At 42.2% G+C, this 21,173-nt stretch overlaps 1 protein-coding gene and 1 long non-coding RNA gene across 2 annotated transcripts; both read right to left on the reverse strand.

The window, feature by feature from the left end:
* Nucleotides 1–10: 10 nt before the first annotated feature.
* LOC118377537 (uncharacterized) lies at nucleotides 11–1,583 on the reverse strand. The gene is made up of 2 exons (XR_004824264.2): nucleotides 767–1,583; nucleotides 11–618 (listed from the first exon to the last, which is right to left on the reverse strand). It is a non-coding gene; the product is annotated as an uncharacterized LOC118377537 (long non-coding RNA).
* Nucleotides 1,584–4,764: 3,181 nt separating this feature from the next.
* LOC118377535 (trace amine-associated receptor 13c-like) lies at nucleotides 4,765–5,945 on the reverse strand. Its single transcript, XM_035764460.2, has one exon. It carries the CDS (start codon nucleotides 5,887–5,889, stop codon nucleotides 4,927–4,929), a length of 963 nt encoding a protein of 320 aa, XP_035620353.1. The 5' UTR covers nucleotides 5,890–5,945; the 3' UTR covers nucleotides 4,765–4,926.
* Nucleotides 5,946–21,173: the final 15,228 nt, after the last annotated feature.

The following is a 21,173-nucleotide window of genomic DNA, read 5'->3' on the forward strand; positions in this document are numbered from 1 at the left end:
CGTCGACGAGTAAGTAAACCCTCCATTTTATTGGCGAACGTACAACCACTAAAATACAAACTGGACCAGTGGAGGTCAGTGCAGTTAAAGATGAGGGATGACAAAAAATGTCATGACCATGGCCTTATTTCTATTACAGCATATTGGATGACTGTCATTCATATTCCATTCACCCAGTTCAATGTAACATGGACAGGTTTAGGCTACTACATGATACTCAAATGTTCCCTATAACCATCATGAGGTCGCTACAACCTAGCCTATGAATGAAAGTTTACAACGCAGGTGCACACGTGACATTGAGACCAATTTGACACATGGTCAGACAGTGAAATTCAATACCGCCTTGCACACTCTTGCCTGCATCAAGCTGATATAGGATGTATTCATTAGTCTAACAGTTGCAAACAAGAGTTTCTATCGGACAAATTCAAGTATGTTTATCCCCGTTTTGTTCCGTTTGCTTCCATTTAAGAAACGTTTTTCAACAGAATCGGCGGAATGAATACACCCCTGATCACACGTAAACACACAGCCACGTTATATTCCTTCTCGAAACCATGCGCTCCCCTCCTCTGCTTGTGGACTTCAATGCACAACACATCAGCTGTATGTGACCTGGCAAAAAAAAAACATTTCAAAGACAAAATGCCACACACAGCCTACATTGTTGTCACAATATTAGCTAAAGTAATGTCATAGCCAGCATAGCTAATATAACGGGTTAGTAAACCTGCTACAATCAGGCAGTAAGCAGAAAACTTACCTTGACTTGGAAGAGTTCCAGTGTTGTGTTGGATAGTCATATCCAGCTAGCTAACATAGAATCCCTCTGTTTGTGCTGGATGTTTTGGTAGGCTAACTAGCTAGCTGCATTTGCTAGCTAAGTAAGCGAAACTGAAAGTGAAAAGATGGACAGTCTCTTACTCTATATTTCTCTCTTGCTTCACCTTAATTTGTGAAGAAATGAATTTGTTCAAAACTGTTCAACTATTTTCTTTCTCTCTCTTTGAGTCAACTATTCACCACATTTTATGCACTGCAGTGCTAGCTAGCTGTAACGTATGCTTTCAGTACTAGATTTATTCTCTGATATTTTGATTGGGTGGACAACATGTCAGTTCATGCTGCAAGAGCTCTGATAGATTGGAGGACATCCTCCGGAAGTTAATCATTACTGTGTGAGTATGTAAGTAGGTGAGAACCATGAGCCTCCTAGGTTTTGTGTTTAAGTCAATGTACCCAGAGGAAGAAGAAAGCTAGCCGTCCTCCGGCTACACTGTGGTGCTACCCTACAGAGTACTGTTGAGGCTACTGTAGACCTTCTTTGCAAAATAGTGTTTTAATCAATTATATTTAGTATAGTTTAATCTAAAAAGGGTAAGTTTGTAATGTTTTACCATTTTTCTTTTTTATGAAATTCACTGAGGAGGATGGTCTTCCACTTCCTCCTCTGAGGAGCCTCCACTGAACTGGACAAACTCTGTTCGAGATTATCCTATCAACGGAACCTGAAGAACTGTAATATCCTATGTTTCTCAGAGTCATGGCTGAACAAGGACATGGATAATATACACTGAGTATACAAAACATTGCACTTTCCATGACATAGACCAGGTGAATCCAAGTGAAATCTAGGATCCCTTATTGATGTCACTTGTTAAATCCACTTCAATTACTGTAGAGGAAGGGGAGGTTAAAGAAGGATTTTTACGTCTTGAAAAAATTGAGACATGGATTGTCTATGTGTACCATTCAGAGGGTGAATGGGCAAGATACACATTTTAAGTGCCTTTCAATGGGGTATGGTAGTAGGTGCCAGGAACACCGGTTTGTGTCAAAATCTGCAATGCTGCTAGGTTTTTCATGTTTAACAGTTTCCCGTGTGTATCTAGACTGGTCCACCACCCAAAGGACATCCAGCCGACTTGACACAACTATGGGAAGCATTGGAGTCAACATGGGCCAGCATCTCTGTGGAACACTTGACTCCTTGTAGAGTCCATTCCCCCCAATGAATTGAGGCCATTCTGGGGGCAAAAGGGGGTGCATCTCGATATTAGGAAGGTGTTCCTAATGTTTTGTACACTCAGTGAGCTCCAAAACTATTTTTGGTTATGTTGTCTCCGTTCTCCAGCACTTTGCATTTTGAAAGATACAATGACTTTGACATTAACCAATAATAAATAAAAAATAAAAAGTGATGCTCTAATTAAAAATCCTTAAATAAAATAGAGGATTTCTATTAGCCTAATCAAATTAAATAAATAAAATCATAGGTGTAGACTAACAGTGACATGTTTCCTTACTTCCCGTCAATGTAGAGAGAATAATAGAAACATAATAACATGAGGAATAAATACAGCAGTAACAATAACTTGAATATATACACAGGCAGTGGAGGCTGCTGAGGGAAGGACGGCTCATAATAATGGCTGGAACGGAGTAAATGGAATGGCATCAAACACCTGGAAACCATGTTTTTGATGTATTTTATACGGGTCTATTTATACCGCTCCAGCCATTCCCACAAGCCAGTCCTCCCCAATGAAGGAACCACCTGTGATACACAGGCTACCAGTACCGAGTCGATGTGCATGAGTATGAGGTAATTGAGGTAGATGTACATATAATTCAGGTAGATGTACATTAAGAACCCCTTCCTAATAATGAGTTGCCCTCAGAACAGCCTCAATTCATTGGGCATGGACTCTACAAGGTGTCGAAAGTTTTCCACAGGGATGCTGGCCCATGTTGACTTCAATGCCTCGCACAGCTGTGTCAGGTTGGCTGGATGTTCTTTGGGTGGTGGACCATTGTTGATACACACGGGAAACTGTTCATCGTGAAACACCCAGCAGCGTTGCAGTTCTTGACACACTCAAACCGGTGCACCTATCACCTACTACCTTACCCCATTCAAAGGCACTTATTTTGTCTTGCCTATTCGCCCACTGAATAGCACACATACACAATCCATGTCTCTATTGTCTCAAGGCTTTCTAATCCTTCTTTAACATTTCTCCTCCCCTTCATCTACACACTGATTTAAGTGGATTTAACAAGTGATATCAATAAGGAATCATAGCTTTTATCTGGATTCACCTTGTCTGTCTGTCATAGAAATGTTTTGTACAACTTAGTGGAAATCAGGTTATTCCTGTCACAGATTTTGATTTATACTGCCATCTTCTGGCCATTGCACAAACTGAAAGCAATCAATGTCCTCTTTGTTTCACTCTGCTGGAAAACAAAAAAAAAGGGATTTGAGATCAAATGTTTCATATAAGGCGACATTATACAATGTCCCCTTTCATTTGGTTTTTCTTGCCTATCTGTTTTACCGTTTCGTAAAGAAAACAACTGATGTATCTATTATATTATTATTATTATTATTATATTATTCTCCCAGTTGAAGATGTCATACGTATTTGGACAACTTCACTTGTAGTGTATTAGAGGTGGTAACCCTTTAAACATAATGTTCAGTTAAATTATGTATTTAGATATTGGTTCCATTACCCTGTAATCAGTCTATGAACTGCTCTAATGAGTGACTGCAATCCACACTTTGGTTTTGAAAGTCACTGCCAACAAACACGAATGTTAGCATTTTCAGACAAAACATGTTACTACTTCAGCACACTACCATAACAGTGTGACTGTTTTTTAATATAAGGTTCAATATACTTCCTTTAACATCCTCTGTGTTGTGTGCTTATTGTTTAACCATTGATACGTTCTAGGTCATTTTGAGATCTTAAGGAGCATCAGGTACTGCTGGGATGTCTACCAATAGTATGTCCATCTTTTTGTGATCAATTACACTGGTCACTGTTCAAAACATTTATAAAGTATTAAGAAAGTATGAATAGTCTTCACTTTAGATTAGGAACTGCAAAACAACTTTACTAATGATTATTAAATGGTTTATAAGGACATTTATTAAACATATTAAGAGTAATCTTATAAATCACTATTACATACTATAAAAGTTGTTTATAAATGTGTGAATAACTGGCTTGCTAAAACAAACATGGAAGTAATGATAAATATATAAACTATTTACTAATCCATTATAAATTATTTTTAAATTATTTAGCGTGAAAACCAATCTCTATATTAATTCAGAGTAAATAGCATCTGAGAGAACTTCTCTTATGTGACCTGGCAGCAGTGATGTAGTGAGAGTAGTGGTAGTGTTCATACCCAGTATGTTGAGGTTGAAGTGTCTGCTGTGGTCTCCTGCACTGTTGTGTTTAATCATTACTGCATATAGTAGTTATTTATACATGTCATAATACCCAGGTGATTAACATTTAGCAAATGTGGAACTAATAATAAATAGTGATCAAACTGTAAATGTCTTACAAATGGTTTATAACTGAATTATTATAAAGTATTACACATAATTTCATATTCTTGCATTTTACATTCAACTACTTACACAATACACCATTGAGAGTCTTGGACGTTATCTGATATCATGCAGTATTGTTCATTTAAACTTCACACTTGTTGAAGGCGTTGTGTCCCTATTGAGCCACTAGAGGGTGATGTTAAACAAGATATAGAATCATGACGTCCTCAAAATGTACTATTAGAATACAACCACAGGCTTTGGTATTTGGAATATACTGCCCAAAATGACTACAATGTATTTTATAAAACAAGCTTAAGCCTTTTTATGCATTCTCCAAGTCATTTCACTCCAATCCAGCCAAATTCTTCTGTATCAACACCACATGTATCTGTGACACTGAGACAAGTAATGTCAGTTTATTGTTACATTAAATAAATCATTATAACAATTGTAGAACAAAATTAAGTGTATTGTTACATGAAAGAAGCAATTACAAGAAATTGTATAACATAACTTTATCAAAGCTGTTTCTCAAACTATGGAATAAAAACATAGGAACTAATTTATGAACGCCTTAACTTCAGAGTTAAAATATGTTTAGCTGTTACTTTGAACCATGGATAAAAGAAAGCATAAATTATTGGATTAATTAAGGAATTAACAAGTGGCAGAAAACCGATGATGAATGACGATAAATGGTCAATTAAAAAAGAAAAACAGAAAAAAATAAATAGAGGTGGAATCCAACAAATGAAATAGTTGATAACAACAATAGACAGAGTTTTTGATGCTTTCCTCTCAGACTTATTTGCCTGTACAGTTTTAACACCAGACACACTGGCAGCCTCTTTTGAAAATACCTTTCTGGCCTGTGATCTGGCCACCACAAAGATTTTCAAATAAAGTGTTATAATAATAGAGCACGGGACAACCATTGTAATTACAAGGTCAATTATGTTATCCCCCATAAACCCTTCAACAATAAAACATTCATCCAAACACCTACTAGGTACCTGTACATTTACTATGTTTTTTATAATAGCAGCTCGGTATATGATACAACAGCACCAGGTAATGGATATACAACACATCATTCTTGTTATTGTTATTTTAGAGTGGTACAATAAGGGATCACACACAGCAACATAGCGGTCAATAGATATCAAGACCAAATTTCCCAGAGATAAAGAAGTACATAAAAAAGCAATGTAGAATTGAAACACACAGAAATATTCTCCAAAACCCCAGCATGATTCCATTATTGCTACAGTCATTACTGGTATCACAATCAGTCCCACCAGGAGATCTGACACAGCCAGAGAGAGGATGAGCAGGTTGGTTGTAGTGTGGAGCTGCTTGAAGTGAGAGATGGAGATGATCACCAGTACATTCAAAAATACTGTAACTGCTGAAATCAATGAGAAGAAGATGTACAGTGTTATGTAGATAGATGTCGATAGCAAAGCCTTTCTGCAGGAAGAGTTTCTGTCTTGAAAACAGTATTGAATATCTTCATGTTTCTCCATTTGTAATAAAGGGTCAAATGCTGAGGTCCTGCTCCTTCTTGGTCCTGTGTGTGACCCTGTCAGGTCCGCCTTCTGACCAACTAGGAGCTCTGCCTCTCTATTTATCCCTGATTCACTGACAGACACCACCCTCCCGGAGTCTCTCTGCACACACACACATACACACACGCACGCACGCATGCACGCACACAAACACTATGCACAGAAATAAAAAAACGGTTGGAAAAACAAATCAGTTGTGAAAGCATGATGTAATGTGTGACAGGATTGGATGTTTCTCTGCCCACCTAGCCTGTCCTTCAGCCTTACTGATAGTTAGAAGCCTTACTGATAGTTAGAGATGAGATAAAATGTACATTTTCTCAAATGAGCATTTTAATGGAGAACATATAGCATGGGTGATGTTTTGGTCACTCAAATTATAGTTTACAGGGAAAGAGGATAACTCAAATCAAATAAAATTGTATTTGTCACATGCACCATACCGTGAAATGCTTACTTTCAAGCCCTTAACCAACAATGCAGTTCAAGAAATAGTTAAGAAAAATATTTACTAAATAAACTAAAGTAAAAAATACAATAAAAAGTAACACTATAAGATAACAATAACGAGGCCGTGTGCAGGGGTACCGGTACTGAGTCGCTATACATGTTATTCAAGGTAGTTTGTATGTAGGAAGGGGTAAAGTGTATCAGGTATGAAGTTAAGACCCAGATGCAGACAACGTCGAATTAACAATGGTTTCATAATCCAACAGGGGCAGGCAATAGACAGGTCAAGGCAGGCAGGGGTCAGTAAACCAGAGGTGGGACAACGGTACCTGATGACAGTCAGGGTCAGGGTACGCCGAGGTGGGGCAAAGGTACAGGTTGGCAGACAGGCTCATGGTCAGGGGCTTGCAGAGTGGTCAGGCAGGCAGGGTCAGGGGCATGCAGATTGGTCAGGCAGGCGGGCTCAGGGTCAGAGACATGCAGAGTGGTCAGGCAGGCAGGCTCAGGGTCAGAGCCATGCAGAGTGGTCAGGCATGCAGGCTCAGAGTCAAGACAGGCAGAGTGGTCAGGCATGCTGGCTCAGAGTCAGGACATGCAGAGTGGTAGGTATGCAGGCTCAGAGTCAGGACAGGCAGAGTGGTCAGGCATGCAGGCTCAGAGTCAGGACAGGCAGAGTGGTCAGGCATGCAGGCTCAGAGTCAGGACAGGCAGAGTGGTCAGGCATGCAGGCTCAGAGTCAGGACAGGCAGAGTGGTCAGGCATGCAGGCTCAGGGTCAGGACAGGCAGAGTGGTCAGGCATGCGGGCTCAGGGTCAGAGCCATGCAGAGTGGTCAGGCATGCAGGCTCAGAGTCAGGACAGGCAGAGTGGTCAGGCAAAAGTGGGCTCAGAGTCAGGACAGGCAAGGTTCAAAACCAGGAGGACGAGAAAAAGAGACTTGTAAAAGAGAGACACAAAAATGTTGGTTGATTTGACAAACAAGACAAAACTGGCAACAGACAAACAGAGAACACAGTGCAGCTGGAGACCAATGACCTAGTGCAGCTGGAGACCAATGACCTAGTCCAGCTGGAGACCAATGACCTAGTGTAGATGGAGAACAATGACCTGGTGTAGCTGGAGACCAATGACCTTGTCCAGCTGGAGACCAATGACCTAGTCCAGCTGGAGACCAATGACCTAGTGTAGATGGAGACCAATAACCTAGTGTAGCTGGAGACCAATGACCTTGTCCAGCTGGAGACCAATGACCTAGTGCAGCTGGAGGCCAATGACCTAGTCCAGCTGGAGACCAATGACCTTGTGCAGCTTGAGGCCAAGGACCTAGTGCAGCTGGAGACCAATGACCTATTGTAGCTGGAGACCAATGACCTAGTGCAGCTGGAGACCAATGACCTAGTGCAGCTGGAGGCCAATGACCTAGTCCAGCTGGAGACCAATGACCTTGTGCAGCTTGAGACCAATGACCTAGTGCAGCTGGAGACCAATGACCTAGTCCAGCTGGAGACCAATGACCTAGTGTAGATGGAGACCAATAACCTAGTGTAGCTGGAGACCAATGACCTAGTGCAGCTGGAGACCAATGACCTAGTGTAGCTGGAGACCAATGACCTAGTGTAGCTGGAGACCAATGACCTAGTGCAGCTGGAGACCAATGACCTAGTGCAGCTGGAGGCCAATGACCTAGTCCAGCTGGAGACCAATGACCTTGTGCAGCTTGAGGCCAATGACCTAGTGCAGCTGGAGACCAATGACCTAGTGCAGTTGGAGACCAATGACCTAGTGCAGCTGGAGACCAATGACCTAGTGCAGCTGGAGGCCAATGACCTAGTCCAGCTGGAGACCAATGACCTTGTGCAGCTTGAGGCCAATGACCTAGTGCAGCTGGAGACCAATGACCTAGTGCAGTTGGAGACCAATGACCTAGTGCAGCTGGAGACCAATGACCTAGTGCAGCTGGAGACCAATGACCTAGTGCAGCTGGAGACCAATGACCTAGTCCAGCTGGAGACCAATGACCTTGTGCAGCTTGAGGCCAATGACCTAGTGTAGCTGGAGACCAATGACCTAGTCCAGCTGGAGACCAATGACCTAGTCCAGCTGGAGACCAATGACCTTGTGCAGCTGGAGGCCAATGACCGAGTGCAGTAAGAGACCAATGACCTAGTGCTAAGGATTGAGGGCTGACGAAGGCTGAGGACTGAGAACCTAGTACAGGTCATTTGTGGCTTAGCAGCTCTAAGCATGGTGGGATACGTAGCTGTAGGATGACTATGTCTGCAGATTGTGAGTACAACAAACTTGGCTCCTAGTAAGGCAGGAGGCTCTAAACCTGGTGGCATAGGCAACTGCCTATAACTAAGGACAGGAGACTTCAGACCTGCAGACTGTGCAGCAAGGCAGGATACACTAGACCTACTTAAGGGTCAAAACATACTTGGCCTACTGGGAAGGCAGGTAACCGGGAAGGAAGGGAACTCTCACCCTACAAGGAATGAAGGGAACTCTGACCCTACAGGGAAGGAAGGGAACTGTAACACTACTGGGAAGGAAGTGAGCTCTGAACCTACCATGAAGGCATGATACACTGGACCTACTTGAGGGGCAGGACACTCAAAGCCTGGTCACTTTACACCTGCCAGGTAGTCCCAGAACTGTATATCTAACCCTGCCGGGTGGGACAGGGACTCTAGCCCTCCCGGGAAGGAAAATAATTGGACAACTACATCAGGGGAGACATCAGGGGTGACTTCTGGTGGGTCTCCCGGGGTGATGTCTGGCAGGTCCCCTGAGGCGAGGTCTGGTGGTAGCAGGACCCTTTTGCCGGAACTATCACGGAGCTAGCAGGTGGGGTCTGTACTTGAACTCTGCAGTAGCTGCTGGCTGTGGCTCCATCCAAGGAGCGGGCAACCAATTCAGTGAGGGCTCTGTTCCAGGAGCTGTGCTGGGTTCCTGAGGGAGACCAGGTGGAGTGTTTGTGGCTGAAGGTTCCAGGGTAGCAGACAGTCGGACTTCGGGCACCCGAGCTTCTGCCCCACTGGGAGAAGAAGACGACTCCGCAACGGTAAGCAGAAGATGCCCCATGGCAGCAGCTGGCTCTGGCTCCACGACTGGAGCAGGAGTCTCCTAAACTCTGGCTAGTCAAGGAGCTGGCTGAGGAGAGTGCAGACCTTGGTGTCGTGGCCTGTGCACTCTGGAGTTCATATGCTTGGGAGCTAGGCTGCCCTGGGGATAAGAAGTGGACCTGATGCTAGGGCGGGGGCCTAGAGGGACGTCGGTCGGAAGAGCGCCTAGATCACCTCAGGGGAGGTGGTGCTCCCGACGTTCTGGCAGACACGATGCAGACTCCAGCAGGGGGGGCATGGAGCGACAAAGATCTGTTAGTAGGGATTGGTGTCCCGTCTACGGGACAGTTGTTACTCAATTAGCATAATGTGCCAACAACATGGTTTTTAGTGGGGATTTTGTTTTGGTACATATAAGTGTTTTATATGGGCAGAAAGCTTAAATTCTTGTTAAGAGAGTGTGAATGGGTGTAGACAAAGGGCTCTCCAATAGTAGTACCAAAACATTCAAAGACGGTTTTCTCAAAAGTGAGTTTACAAGTTCATCAAATTTCAAAGCAGAATTACTTTCTCATTGTTTCCTCAAATGCAATGTATGATATACCATTTTGTAGCTCTAAGTCTCTACTTTTATCCAATGTAAAAAACAGAAATTCAAATGTTGCTACATAAGATCGAATCCAGGTGGTGAGTCACATTTAGGGTGTGCTTACGTAACTTGATAGTGCAGCTGTTTTTTTAAGTAAAGAACATGTCTGAGATAAAAAAGTAATGGCCTGGTGATTGATGTGTCGTGTAGTGACCTTGAACTTAAAGACAATGTGTTTGAACATTTGAAACAGTTGTACATTTTTGTAGTGAACTTATGGAGCTGCTGTGTAGTGAGCTTGTGACCACTTGTAGAATGAAAAATTCATTTTGTTTAGGTCTGCCTGAGTATAAGTAAGTGTTAGACTTGTCTTGGAAGCACTCTGAGTGACAAGAAACCTCAAGAGAGATAAACCACAGAATACTCTAGAAAACATGTCACCTCGACCAATTCTAGGTGTATTGTGTCCTTCCTTGTCTGGGCCACAATTACAAAACCATTGATGACATTTTTTGTGATGCACCTGATTGTTTTAATGGTTGGATTGATATGAGTGAAGGCCGTATGGGTTACATTTTCCAACCGGGCAATTCAACCGTGAAGATTTTCACACACAGCTGTCTCAACAACCTTTTTCTGACAAAAACTGGGTGTTTTTTTCCTGCATTTTGCACCAGAGAATGGCTAAGGATAGGACTTGCTCTATGTCAGATCAAACATCCCAGCCTGGGTACGCACTGGAGGAGGAAGTCTGCGGGCGAGATGATTTGAAAGCTATTTGAATGACAATTTTAGGTTGTTCTGAATTCAATAGTGCAAATGCCTCCAAGTCTGTTGGTTCGTATGTAATTTCTAACGCTTGCACAGAGGTGAACTATTTTGTGCCTGTTAGCTTCAAGTGTCGAGATTGGATTAAGGTGCTTGATATGATGAAACACGTGCAACAGTTTTTCCACCATTGTGAACATTTACGAAGGTGGTTCCTTCGGTCCTCAAGACAACTTGATAGAAGCTTGATCTATCATCGTAAAGAAAACATACAAAACCTGGAAGGCCATGGAGAGCCAGCATGGAAGAGGCCATGTCTGAGGCCCTCACAGCTTGTATAAGGAAACAACTCGAGACCCATATGCAGACACAGGCGGCAGATGGTTGAGTTCCAATATTTATTATAACACAAGGGGTTGGCAAACGGCAGGTTGGGTAGAGGTGAGAGTTCATAAACGAGGTCAGAGTCCAAACAGTACAGAGCGTAGGCAGGCTCGACGTCAGGGCAGAAAGAATGGTCAGGCAGGCAGGCGGGTTCGGTGTCGGGACAGGCAAGGGTCAAAACTAGTAGGACACTAGTAGGACTAGGAAAAACAGAGAATTGGATATATAGGAGCTCGGAGATAAACGCTGGTTGACTTGGCAAGCAAGACGAACTGGCACAGAGAGACAGAAAACACAGGGAGAAATACACCAGGGATGATGAGCGACACCTGGAGGGGGTGGAGACAAACACAAGGACAGGCGAAACAGGTCAGGGTGTGAATGCTTGAAGACAGGGATTTGGAGACTGATGGGGGTGTCTGTTTACAATAGGCCCCTGAAAAGGAGGGAAATGCTGGTTCTTCTTCTTTCCTACAAAAACATTATTATAAATATAAACATTTATTGGGTAATATTGTAATATTTGTTTAATAATAATATGTATGATTTATATAAAGGTTAATGAAAAATAAAACTTGATATAGTTCAATATTGCATAGCAAACTTTTAATAATTGTAATACGTATGTATTTCTCTACTAAAGATTTAGAAGAAAAGAAAAGGTTTGAAAGAAATGTATATTTAGCTCTTTTTCTCTCTCTCTCTCTCTCTCTCTCTCTCTCTCTCTCTCTCTCTCTCTCAGGCTATTACAAAGACAAATGATATGACATTAAATCCTGAGTGTTGAACTTTTGCCCACTCTAAACCCACCCGGGTCATTATCTGACCCTGCTGGTCATCTGCGAACATTGGAACATTTTGAATAACAATACGAGGCACATGTTCTCTTACATGTGCACTCGGCACAACCCTCAGAGCATGGTTCCTCTCTACTTTTAATGATAGGTTTATGACTTCTAGGGAGTGTTTGCTCGATGCTGTGCTTCGGCATATGCATTGATTGGTCTTAGGTTTTTAGACTGGGTATGTGTAAAACTCTTTGTGAGTACTGCTGATGGAAAAAAAATATTAATTTGGTTGATTGACAGATTTGTATTATTATAATAATTGTATTATCATAATCAAGACTAACACTCTGTTGAATTTCCTATTTACTAGAGAACAATCATGAAGGCAAAACACAAAAAGTTGTAATGGGATTCTAATCAAATCCAATTTTATTTATCGCATGCTTCAGAATACAACAGGTGTAGTAGACCTTACAGTGAAATGCTTACTTACATAGAGAGGCTGCTGCTAACATACAATCTCAAATCACTGGTCACTTTAATAAATGGATTTAATATAGGTATCACTAGTCACTTGAAATAATGCCACTTTATGTTATGCAGGTGAGTGAGGACCCAAAAGCGATTTAACAGAAACTGAGTTTATTCAAGTCCAAACAGAAAATAACAAATCCTGAATCCTTAACAGGAAATGTCCAAACGGGGATAACAGAAATCCTCTAGTTTGTAGAGGGGAATAACAGGATAAGCGGCCACAGACTGCAGGTCCCTTCGGGTAGGCGCAGGCCGTAGCTGACAGAGACACCTGCTCACACGCAGCATCTGATGAAGGCAAAACACGACAGGACGGAACAAGAACACAGCACAGCACAAAACAAGGATCCGACAAAGACAGAAGCAGAAACAGAGAGAGAAATAGAGACTAAATCAGAGGGCAAAATAGGGGACAGGTGTGAAAGAGTAAACGAGGTCGTTAGGAGAATGAGGAACAGCTGGGAGCAGGAACGGAACGATAGAGAGAGAGAGGGATAGAGAGAGGGAAAAAACCTAATAAGACCAGCAGGGGGAAACGAATAGAAGAGAAAGCACAGGGACAAGACATGACAATATATGACAATACATGACACTTTAATAATGTTTGCATATCCTACATTACTCATCTCATATGTACTATATTCTGTATTTTATACCATCTATTGCATCTTGCCTATGCCGGACGGCCATCGCGCATCCATATATTTACATGTACATATTCTTATTCCATCCACTTACATTGTGTGTATAAGTTAGTCGTTTTGAATTAGTTTGAATACTTGTTAGATATTACTGCACTGTCGGCACGAGAAGCACAAGAGTTTCCCAAAACTTGCATTAACATCTGTATGTGACCAATAAAAATGTATTTGATTTGATTTGATTTAGAAGCCCTTTACCAACAATGAGGTTAAGAAAATCAAAATCCCTAAAAAAGAAAGAGGTAAGATATACAAATAATTAAAGAGCAGCAGGAAATAACAATAGCTGGGCTATATACAGGGGGTACCGGTACAATCTGTCAATTTGTCAATGTGTGGGGGGCACCGGTGTCGAGGTAATTTAGGTAATTATGTACATGTAGGTAGAGTTATTAAAGTAGCTATGAATAGATAATAACAGAGAGTAGCAGCAGCGGAGAGGGGGGGGCAATGCAAGTAGTCTGGGTAGGAGTCTTATGGCTTAGGGGTAGAAGCTGTTTAAAAGCCTCTTTGACCTAGACTTGGCGATCCGGTACTGCTTGCCGTGCGGTAGCAGAGACAACAGGCTATGAACCAGGTGGCTGGAATCTTTGACAACGTTCAGGGCCTTCCTCTACACTGCCTGTGTAGAGGTCCTGGATGGCAGGAAGCTTGGACCCAGTGATGTACTGGGCCGTACTCACTACCCTCTGTAGTGTCTTGCGGTCGGAGGCCGAGCAGTTGCCATACCAGGCAGTGATGCAACCTGTCAGGATTCTCTTGATGGTGCAGCTGTAAAACGTTTTGAGGATCGGACGACCCATGCCAAATCTTCACAGTCCCCTGAGGGGGAAGAGGTTTTGTCGTGCCCTCTTCATGACTGTCTTTGTGTGCTTGGACCATGTTAGTTTGTTGGTGATGTGGATGCCAAGGAACTTGAAGCTCTCAACCTGCTCCACTACAGCCCCGTCGATGAGAATGGGGGCGTGCTCGGTTCTCCTTTTCCTGTCGTACAGAATCATCTCCTTTGTCTTGATCACGTTGAGGGAGAGGTTGTTGTCCTTCCACCACACGGTCAGGTCTCTGACCTCCTCCCTATAGGCTGTCTCATCGTTGTGGGTGATCAGGCCTACCACTGTTGTGTCATAAGCAAACTTAATGATGGTGTTGGAGTCGTGCCTGACCGTGCAGTCATGAGTGAACAGGGAGTACAGGATGGGACTGAGCACACACCCGGAGGTGCCCCCGTGCTGAGGATCAGTGTGGCTGATGTGTTGTTACCTACCCCTACCACCAGGGGACGGCCCGTCAGGAAGTCCAGGATCCAGTTGCAGAGGAAGGTGTTTTGTCCCAGGGTCCTTAGCTTAGTGATGAGCTTTGAGGGCATTTTGGTGTTGAACGCTGAGCTATAGTCAAGGAATAGCATTGTCACATAAGTGTTCCTTTTATCCAGGTGGGAAAAGCAGTGTGGAGTTCAATAGAGATTGCATCATCTGTGGATCTGTTCGTGCAGTATGCAGATTGGAGTGGGTCTATGGTTTCGGGGATAATGGTGTTGATGTGAGCAATGACCAGCCTTTCAAAGCATTTCATGGCTACAGATGTGAGTGCTATGGGTCGGTAGTCATTTAGGCAGATTACCTTAGTGTACTGTAACCTGACACCATCCACGCAGCCTGGCCTCAGACACACAAAACACACACACCCCAACTAACCAATTTCTCTTGTGTAGAAAGAGAGAGCGAGAGGAAAGAGAGAGTGATGTCATTCATTTTCTTTCAAACCTTTTATTTTCTTCTAAATCTTTAGGACAGAAATGCATCCATATTACAATTATTAAAAAGTTCAGTATGCAATATTAGACTATACAATACTATAATATTAGACTATATGATGCTTTTCAGGGTCCTACTGTAACCTGACACCATCCACGCAGCCTGGCCTCAGACACACAAAACACACACACCCCAACTAACCAATGTATCTTGTGTGGAGAGAGAGAGAGAGCTGTCATTCATTGAAGGTAACTACAATTTTCTTTTAAACTATTTTTATTTTCTTCTAAATGTTTAGTACAGAAATATATACATATAACAATTATTAAAAACTTCACTATACAATATTAAACAATAACACAAATGTTTTTATACCAAACCTTTATATAAATCGTACATGTTATTATGACACAATACTACGAATTACTACATAGTACATGTTAATTTGTATAATAATGTTTGAAAGGAAAGACTATTATTATTTTATTTGAAATGAAGATGAATCAGCATTTTCCTCCTTTTCAGGGAGCAATTGTAACCCAACACCCCCATCATTCTCCAAATCCCCGTCTTCAAGCTGTGAGGACCTCAGACATTGCCTCTTCCACGCTGGGTCTCCATGGCCTTCCAGGTTTCGTATGCTTTCTTTTTGATGATAGACCAACCTTGCCGTTAAGCCCAAGTTCTGTCTTTAGTACACCTTTGTAAATGTTTACGATCGTGGAAAAACTGTTGTACTTGTTTCATCATATCAAGCAACTTAAACCAATCTCCACACTTGAAGCTAAAGACAGGCACAAAATAGTTGACCTCTGTGCAAGTGTTTGAATATACATACGAACTAACAGATTTGGTGGCATTTGCGCTATTGAATTTAGAACAATCTAAAATTGTCACTTTGGAGTCTGGACGATACGCTACTGAAGAGATTCAAATGGCTTTCAAATCATCTCGCCCGAAGACTTCCTCTTTGAATGCATACCCAGGCTGGGATGTTCCACTCAGGGCCTTTTCGATCTGTTTTTCAATCATTCATTCAATCAAATGTTATTTGTCAAATGCGCCGTATACGGTGAAATGATTACTTAAAAGCCCTTAACCAACAATACCGTTTTAAGAAAAATAAGTATTAAGTAAAAAGTAGAAAAGATAAAAAAATTGTTTAAAAAATAGTTAAAGAGCAGCAGTAAAATGACAGTAGCGAGGCTATATACAGGGGGTACCGGTACAGAGTCAATGTGGAGGCTATATACAGGGGGTACCGGTACAGAGTCAATGTGGAGGCTATATACAGGGGGTACCGGTACAGAGTCAATGTGGAGGCTATATACTGGGGGTACCGGTACAGAGTCAATGTGGAGGCTATATACAGGGCGAACCGGTACAGAGTCAATGTGGAGGCTTTATACAGGGGATACCGGTACAGAGTCAATGTGGAGGCTATATAAAGGGGTACCAGTACATAGTCAATGTGGAGGCTATATAAAGGGGGTACCAGTACAGAGTCAATGTGGAGGCTATTTACAGGGCGAACCGGTACAGAGTCAATGTGGAGGCTTTATACAGGGATACCGGTACAGAGTCAATGTGGAGACTATATACAGGGGGTACCGGTACAGAGTCAATGTGGAGGCTTTATACAGGGGTACCGGTACAGAGTCAATGTGGAGGCTTTATACAGGGGGTACCGGTACAGAGTCAATGTGGAGGATATATACAGGGAGTACCGGTACAGAGTCAATGTGGAGGCTATATACAGGGGGTACCAGTACAGAGTCAATGTGGAGGCTATATACAGGGCGAACCGGTACAGAGTCAATGTGGAGGCTTTATACAGGGATACCGGTACAGAGTCAATGTGGAGGCTATATAAAGGGGTTACCGGTACAGAGTCAATGTGGAGGCTATATAAAGGGGTAATGGTACAGAGTCAATGTGGAGGCTTTATACAGGGGTACCGGTACAGAGTCAATGTGGAGAATTTATACAGGGGTACCGGTACAGAGTCAATGTGGAGGCTAAATAAAGGGGTACCGGTACAGAGTCAATGTGGAGGCTATATACAGAGTGTTACGGTACAGAGTCAATGTGGAGGCTATATACAGGGTGTACCGGTACAGAGTCAATGTGGAGGCTATATACAGGAGAACCGGTACAGAGTCAATGTGGAGGCTATATACAGAGTGTTACGGTACAGAGTCAATGTGGAGGCTATATACAGGGGGTACCGGTACAGAGTCAATGTGGAGGCTATATACAGGGGGTACCGGTACAGAGTCAATGTGGAGGCTATATACAGAGTGTTACGGTACAGAGTCAATGTGGAGGCTATATACAGGGTGTACCGGTACAGAGTCAATGTGGAGGCTATATACAGGGCGAACCGGTACAGAGTCAATGTGGAGGCTATATACAAAGGGATACCGGTACAGAGTCAATGTGGAGGCTATATACAGGGGGTACCGGTACAGAGTCAATGTGGAGGCTATATACAGGGGGTACCGGTACAGAGTCAATGTGGAGGCTTTATACAGGGGGTACCGGTACAGAGTCAATGTGGAGGCTTTATACAGGGGGTACCGGTACAGAGTCAATGTGCAGGCTATATACAGGGGGTACCGGTACAGAGTCAATGTGGAGGCTATATACAGAGTGTTATGGTACAGAGTCAATGTGGAGGCTATATACAGGGTGTACCGGTACAGAGTCAATGTGGAGGCTATATACAGGGAGTACCGGTACAGAGTCAATGTGGAGGCTATATACAGGAGTACCGGTACAGAGTCAATGTGGAGGCTATATACAGGGTTACCGGTACAGAGTCAATGTGGAGGCTATATACAGGGGGTACCGGTACAGAGTCAATGTGGAGGCTTTATACAGGGGTATCGGTACAGAGTCAATGTGGAGGCTATATAAATGGGGTACCGGTACAGAGTCAATGTGGAGGCTATATAAAGGGGTACCAGTACAGAGTCAATGTGGAGGCTATATACAGGGTGTACCGGTACAGAGTCAATGTGGAGGCTATATAAATGGGGTACCGGTACAGAGTCAATGTGGAGGCTATATACAGGGGACCGGTACAGAGTCAATGTGGAGGCTTTATACAGGGGGTACCGGTACAGAGTCAATGTGGAGGCTATATAAAGGGGTACCAGTACAGAGTCAACGTGGAGGCTATATACAGGGGGTACGGGTACAGAGTCAATGTGGAGACTATATACCGGGGTACCGGTACAGAGTCAATGTGGAGGCTTTATACAGGGGATACCGGTACAGAGTCAATGTGGAGGCTATATAAAGGGGTACCAGTACATAGTCAATGTGGAGGCTATATAAAGGGGGTACCAGTACAGAGTCAATGTGGAGGCTATTTACAGGGCGAACCGGTACAGAGTCAATGTGGAGGCTTTATACAGGGGATACCGGTACAGAGTCAATGTGGAGACTATATACAGGGGTACCGGTACAGAGTCAATGTGGAGGCTTTATACAGGGGTACCGGTACAGAGTCAATGTGGAGGCTTTATACAGGGGTACCGGTACAGAGTCAATGTGGAGGATATATACAGGGAGTACCGGTACAGAGTCAATGTGGAGGCTATATACAGGGGGTACCAGTACAGAGTCAATGTGGAGGCTATATACAGGGCGAACCGGTACAGAGTCAATGTGGAGGCTTTATACAGGGGATACCGGTACAGAGTCAATGTGGAGGCTATATAAAGGGGTACCGGTACAGAGTCAATGTGGAGGCTATATAAAGGGGGTACTGGTACCGAATCAGTGTGGAGTCTATATACAGGGGGTACTGGTACCGAGTCAGTGTGGAGTCTATATACAGGGGGTACCGGTACCGAGTCAATGTGGAGGCTATATACAGTAAGGGAATACCCCCCTGTATTGGACAAAAATGAATGGCATGTCATTGGCATCGGACAAACCATATACACATTGGCCAATACCACCCAATTCGGCGTTGATTCATGCAAAGTGTATTGCAAATGCCATATGGTAATTGCCAGTTGTAACACTTTAAAAATTCAACAGGGGGCAAATGCGCTCCACCGGGGTTTTTCATATTGGAGATGTAACCCAAATTAATGTCCAAAAGTAAAATTTTGAAAAAATGAACTTTTTTTCAAAAACTTATCACCCCTTAAAAAAGTGCTTTCTGGACCGTTTTTCGAAATTCTTTCGATTTTTTTGTCAATTACACATGTGTAAGAACTGTATGAATATACATTTGTCCAATTTTATTATCATAATTTTTTTATTTTTTTATATGCGCATAAGGAATATGTTTTGTCCAATTCCAATATGATTTCATAGGAAGTCAAAAGTCAAAAGTCAAAAATGTCAAAATTTTGTAAAAACTTCACACACCCATAAAAAAGTGCTTTCTGGACCGTTTTTCGAAATTCTTTCGATTTTTTGTCAATTACACATGTGTAAGAACTGTATGAATATACTTTTGTCCAATTTTATTATCATAATTTTTTTTTTTTTTTTTTTACATGCGCATAAGGAATATGTTTTGTCCAATTCCAATATGATTTCATAGGAAGTCAAAAGTCAAAAGTCAAAAATGTCAAAATTTTGTAAAAAACTTCACACACCCTTAAAAAAGTGCTTTCTGGACCGTTTTTTGAAATTCTTTCAATTTTTTTGTCAATTACACATGTGTAAGAACTGTATGAATATACTTTTGTCCAATTTTATTATCATATTTTTTTATATATTTTTTTAAATTGTGCATAAGGATTTTTTTGTGGGCCAAATGACGTAAGAAATTTGACATGCTCAAAAATCCTGCAGAAATGCAAAATTGACTGGCCTGATGAACTCGGGATGGCCGGGCAGTGATAGTTGTTCCTTTCCATCACTCGTTGTGTTGACTTCATCATGTCCATTTTGTGATGTTTTTTCACTATATAATCATATTGCAAGTGCAGGTGCATTTGCAATATGTTTCAATGTGCATTTACCATATGAAATTTGACCTTGCTCAAAAATGCAAAATTGACTGGTCTGATGAACACAGGATGGCCGAGCAGTGATAGTTGTACATTTCCATCACTCGTTGTGTTGATTTCATCATGTCCATTAGGTGATGTTTTTCACTATAGAATCATATTGCAAATGCACGTGCATTGTTGTGCAACTGGTCCCAAAAATAAAAATATGGTTGTAAATGCATTTACCGGTCATTCTGATATTAATGCTCGCTATGGGAACACAGGATGGCCGGGCAGTGATAGTTGTACATTTCCATCACTCGTTGTGTTGATTTCATCATGTCCATTAGGTGATGTTTTTACACTATAGAATCATATTGCAAGTGCGCGCGCATTTGCAATATGTTTCAATGTGCATTTACCATATGAAATTTGACATGCTCAAAAATGCAAAATTGACTGGTCTGATGGACACAGGATGGCCGAGCAGTGATAGTTGTACATTTCCATCACTCGTTGTGTTGATTTCATCATGTCCATTAGGTGATGTTTTTTCACTATAGAATCATATTGCAAGTGCACGCGCATTTGCAATATGTTTCAATGTGCATTTACCATATGAAATTTGACATGCTCAAAAATGCAAAATTGACTGGTCTGATGAACACAGGATGGCTGAGCAGTGATAGTTGTACATTTCCATCACCTGTTGTGTTGATTTCATCATGTCCATTTGTTTATGTTTTCTCACTTTTGCAAAGTCACTGTGCATTTGCAATATGGTTCAATGGGCAGGTACCATCACGAATTTGTCATGCTATAAAAATCCTGCAGGAATGTGAAATTGACTGGTCTGATGAACACAGGATGGCCGAGCAGTGATAGTTGTACATTTCCATCACTTGTTGTGTTGATTTCATCATGTCCATTAGGTGATGTTTTTCACTATAGAATCATATTGCAAATGCACGTGCATTGTTGTGCAACTGGTAACCCAAAAATTAAAATATGGTTGTAAATGCATTTACCGGGACTCCTATTATCCATGCCCGCTATGGGAGTACCCTACTACGGCCCTCTATCTATGGGGGCAGTCCTGAGTGCTTTATGGACTGTTTAAAATATTCTGATGGATACGCATGTTGTGCAACTGGTGATTGAAAATAGGCACCTGGTAACCCAAAAATGAAAATATGGTTGTGAATGCATTTATCATTCTGATATTAATGCCGGTCATTCTGATATTAAT

This window comes from Oncorhynchus keta, chromosome 7 (assembly GCF_023373465.1).
Source record: "Oncorhynchus keta strain PuntledgeMale-10-30-2019 chromosome 7, Oket_V2, whole genome shotgun sequence".
Taxonomy (NCBI): Eukaryota; Metazoa; Chordata; class Actinopteri; order Salmoniformes; family Salmonidae; genus Oncorhynchus; species Oncorhynchus keta.

What these genes read in the sequence shown, in the direction of transcription:
- LOC118377535 (XM_035764460.2), bottom strand. Translation starts at nt 5,889, where the DNA reads ATGGAGAAACATGAAGATATTCAATACTGTTTTCAAGACAGAAACTCT.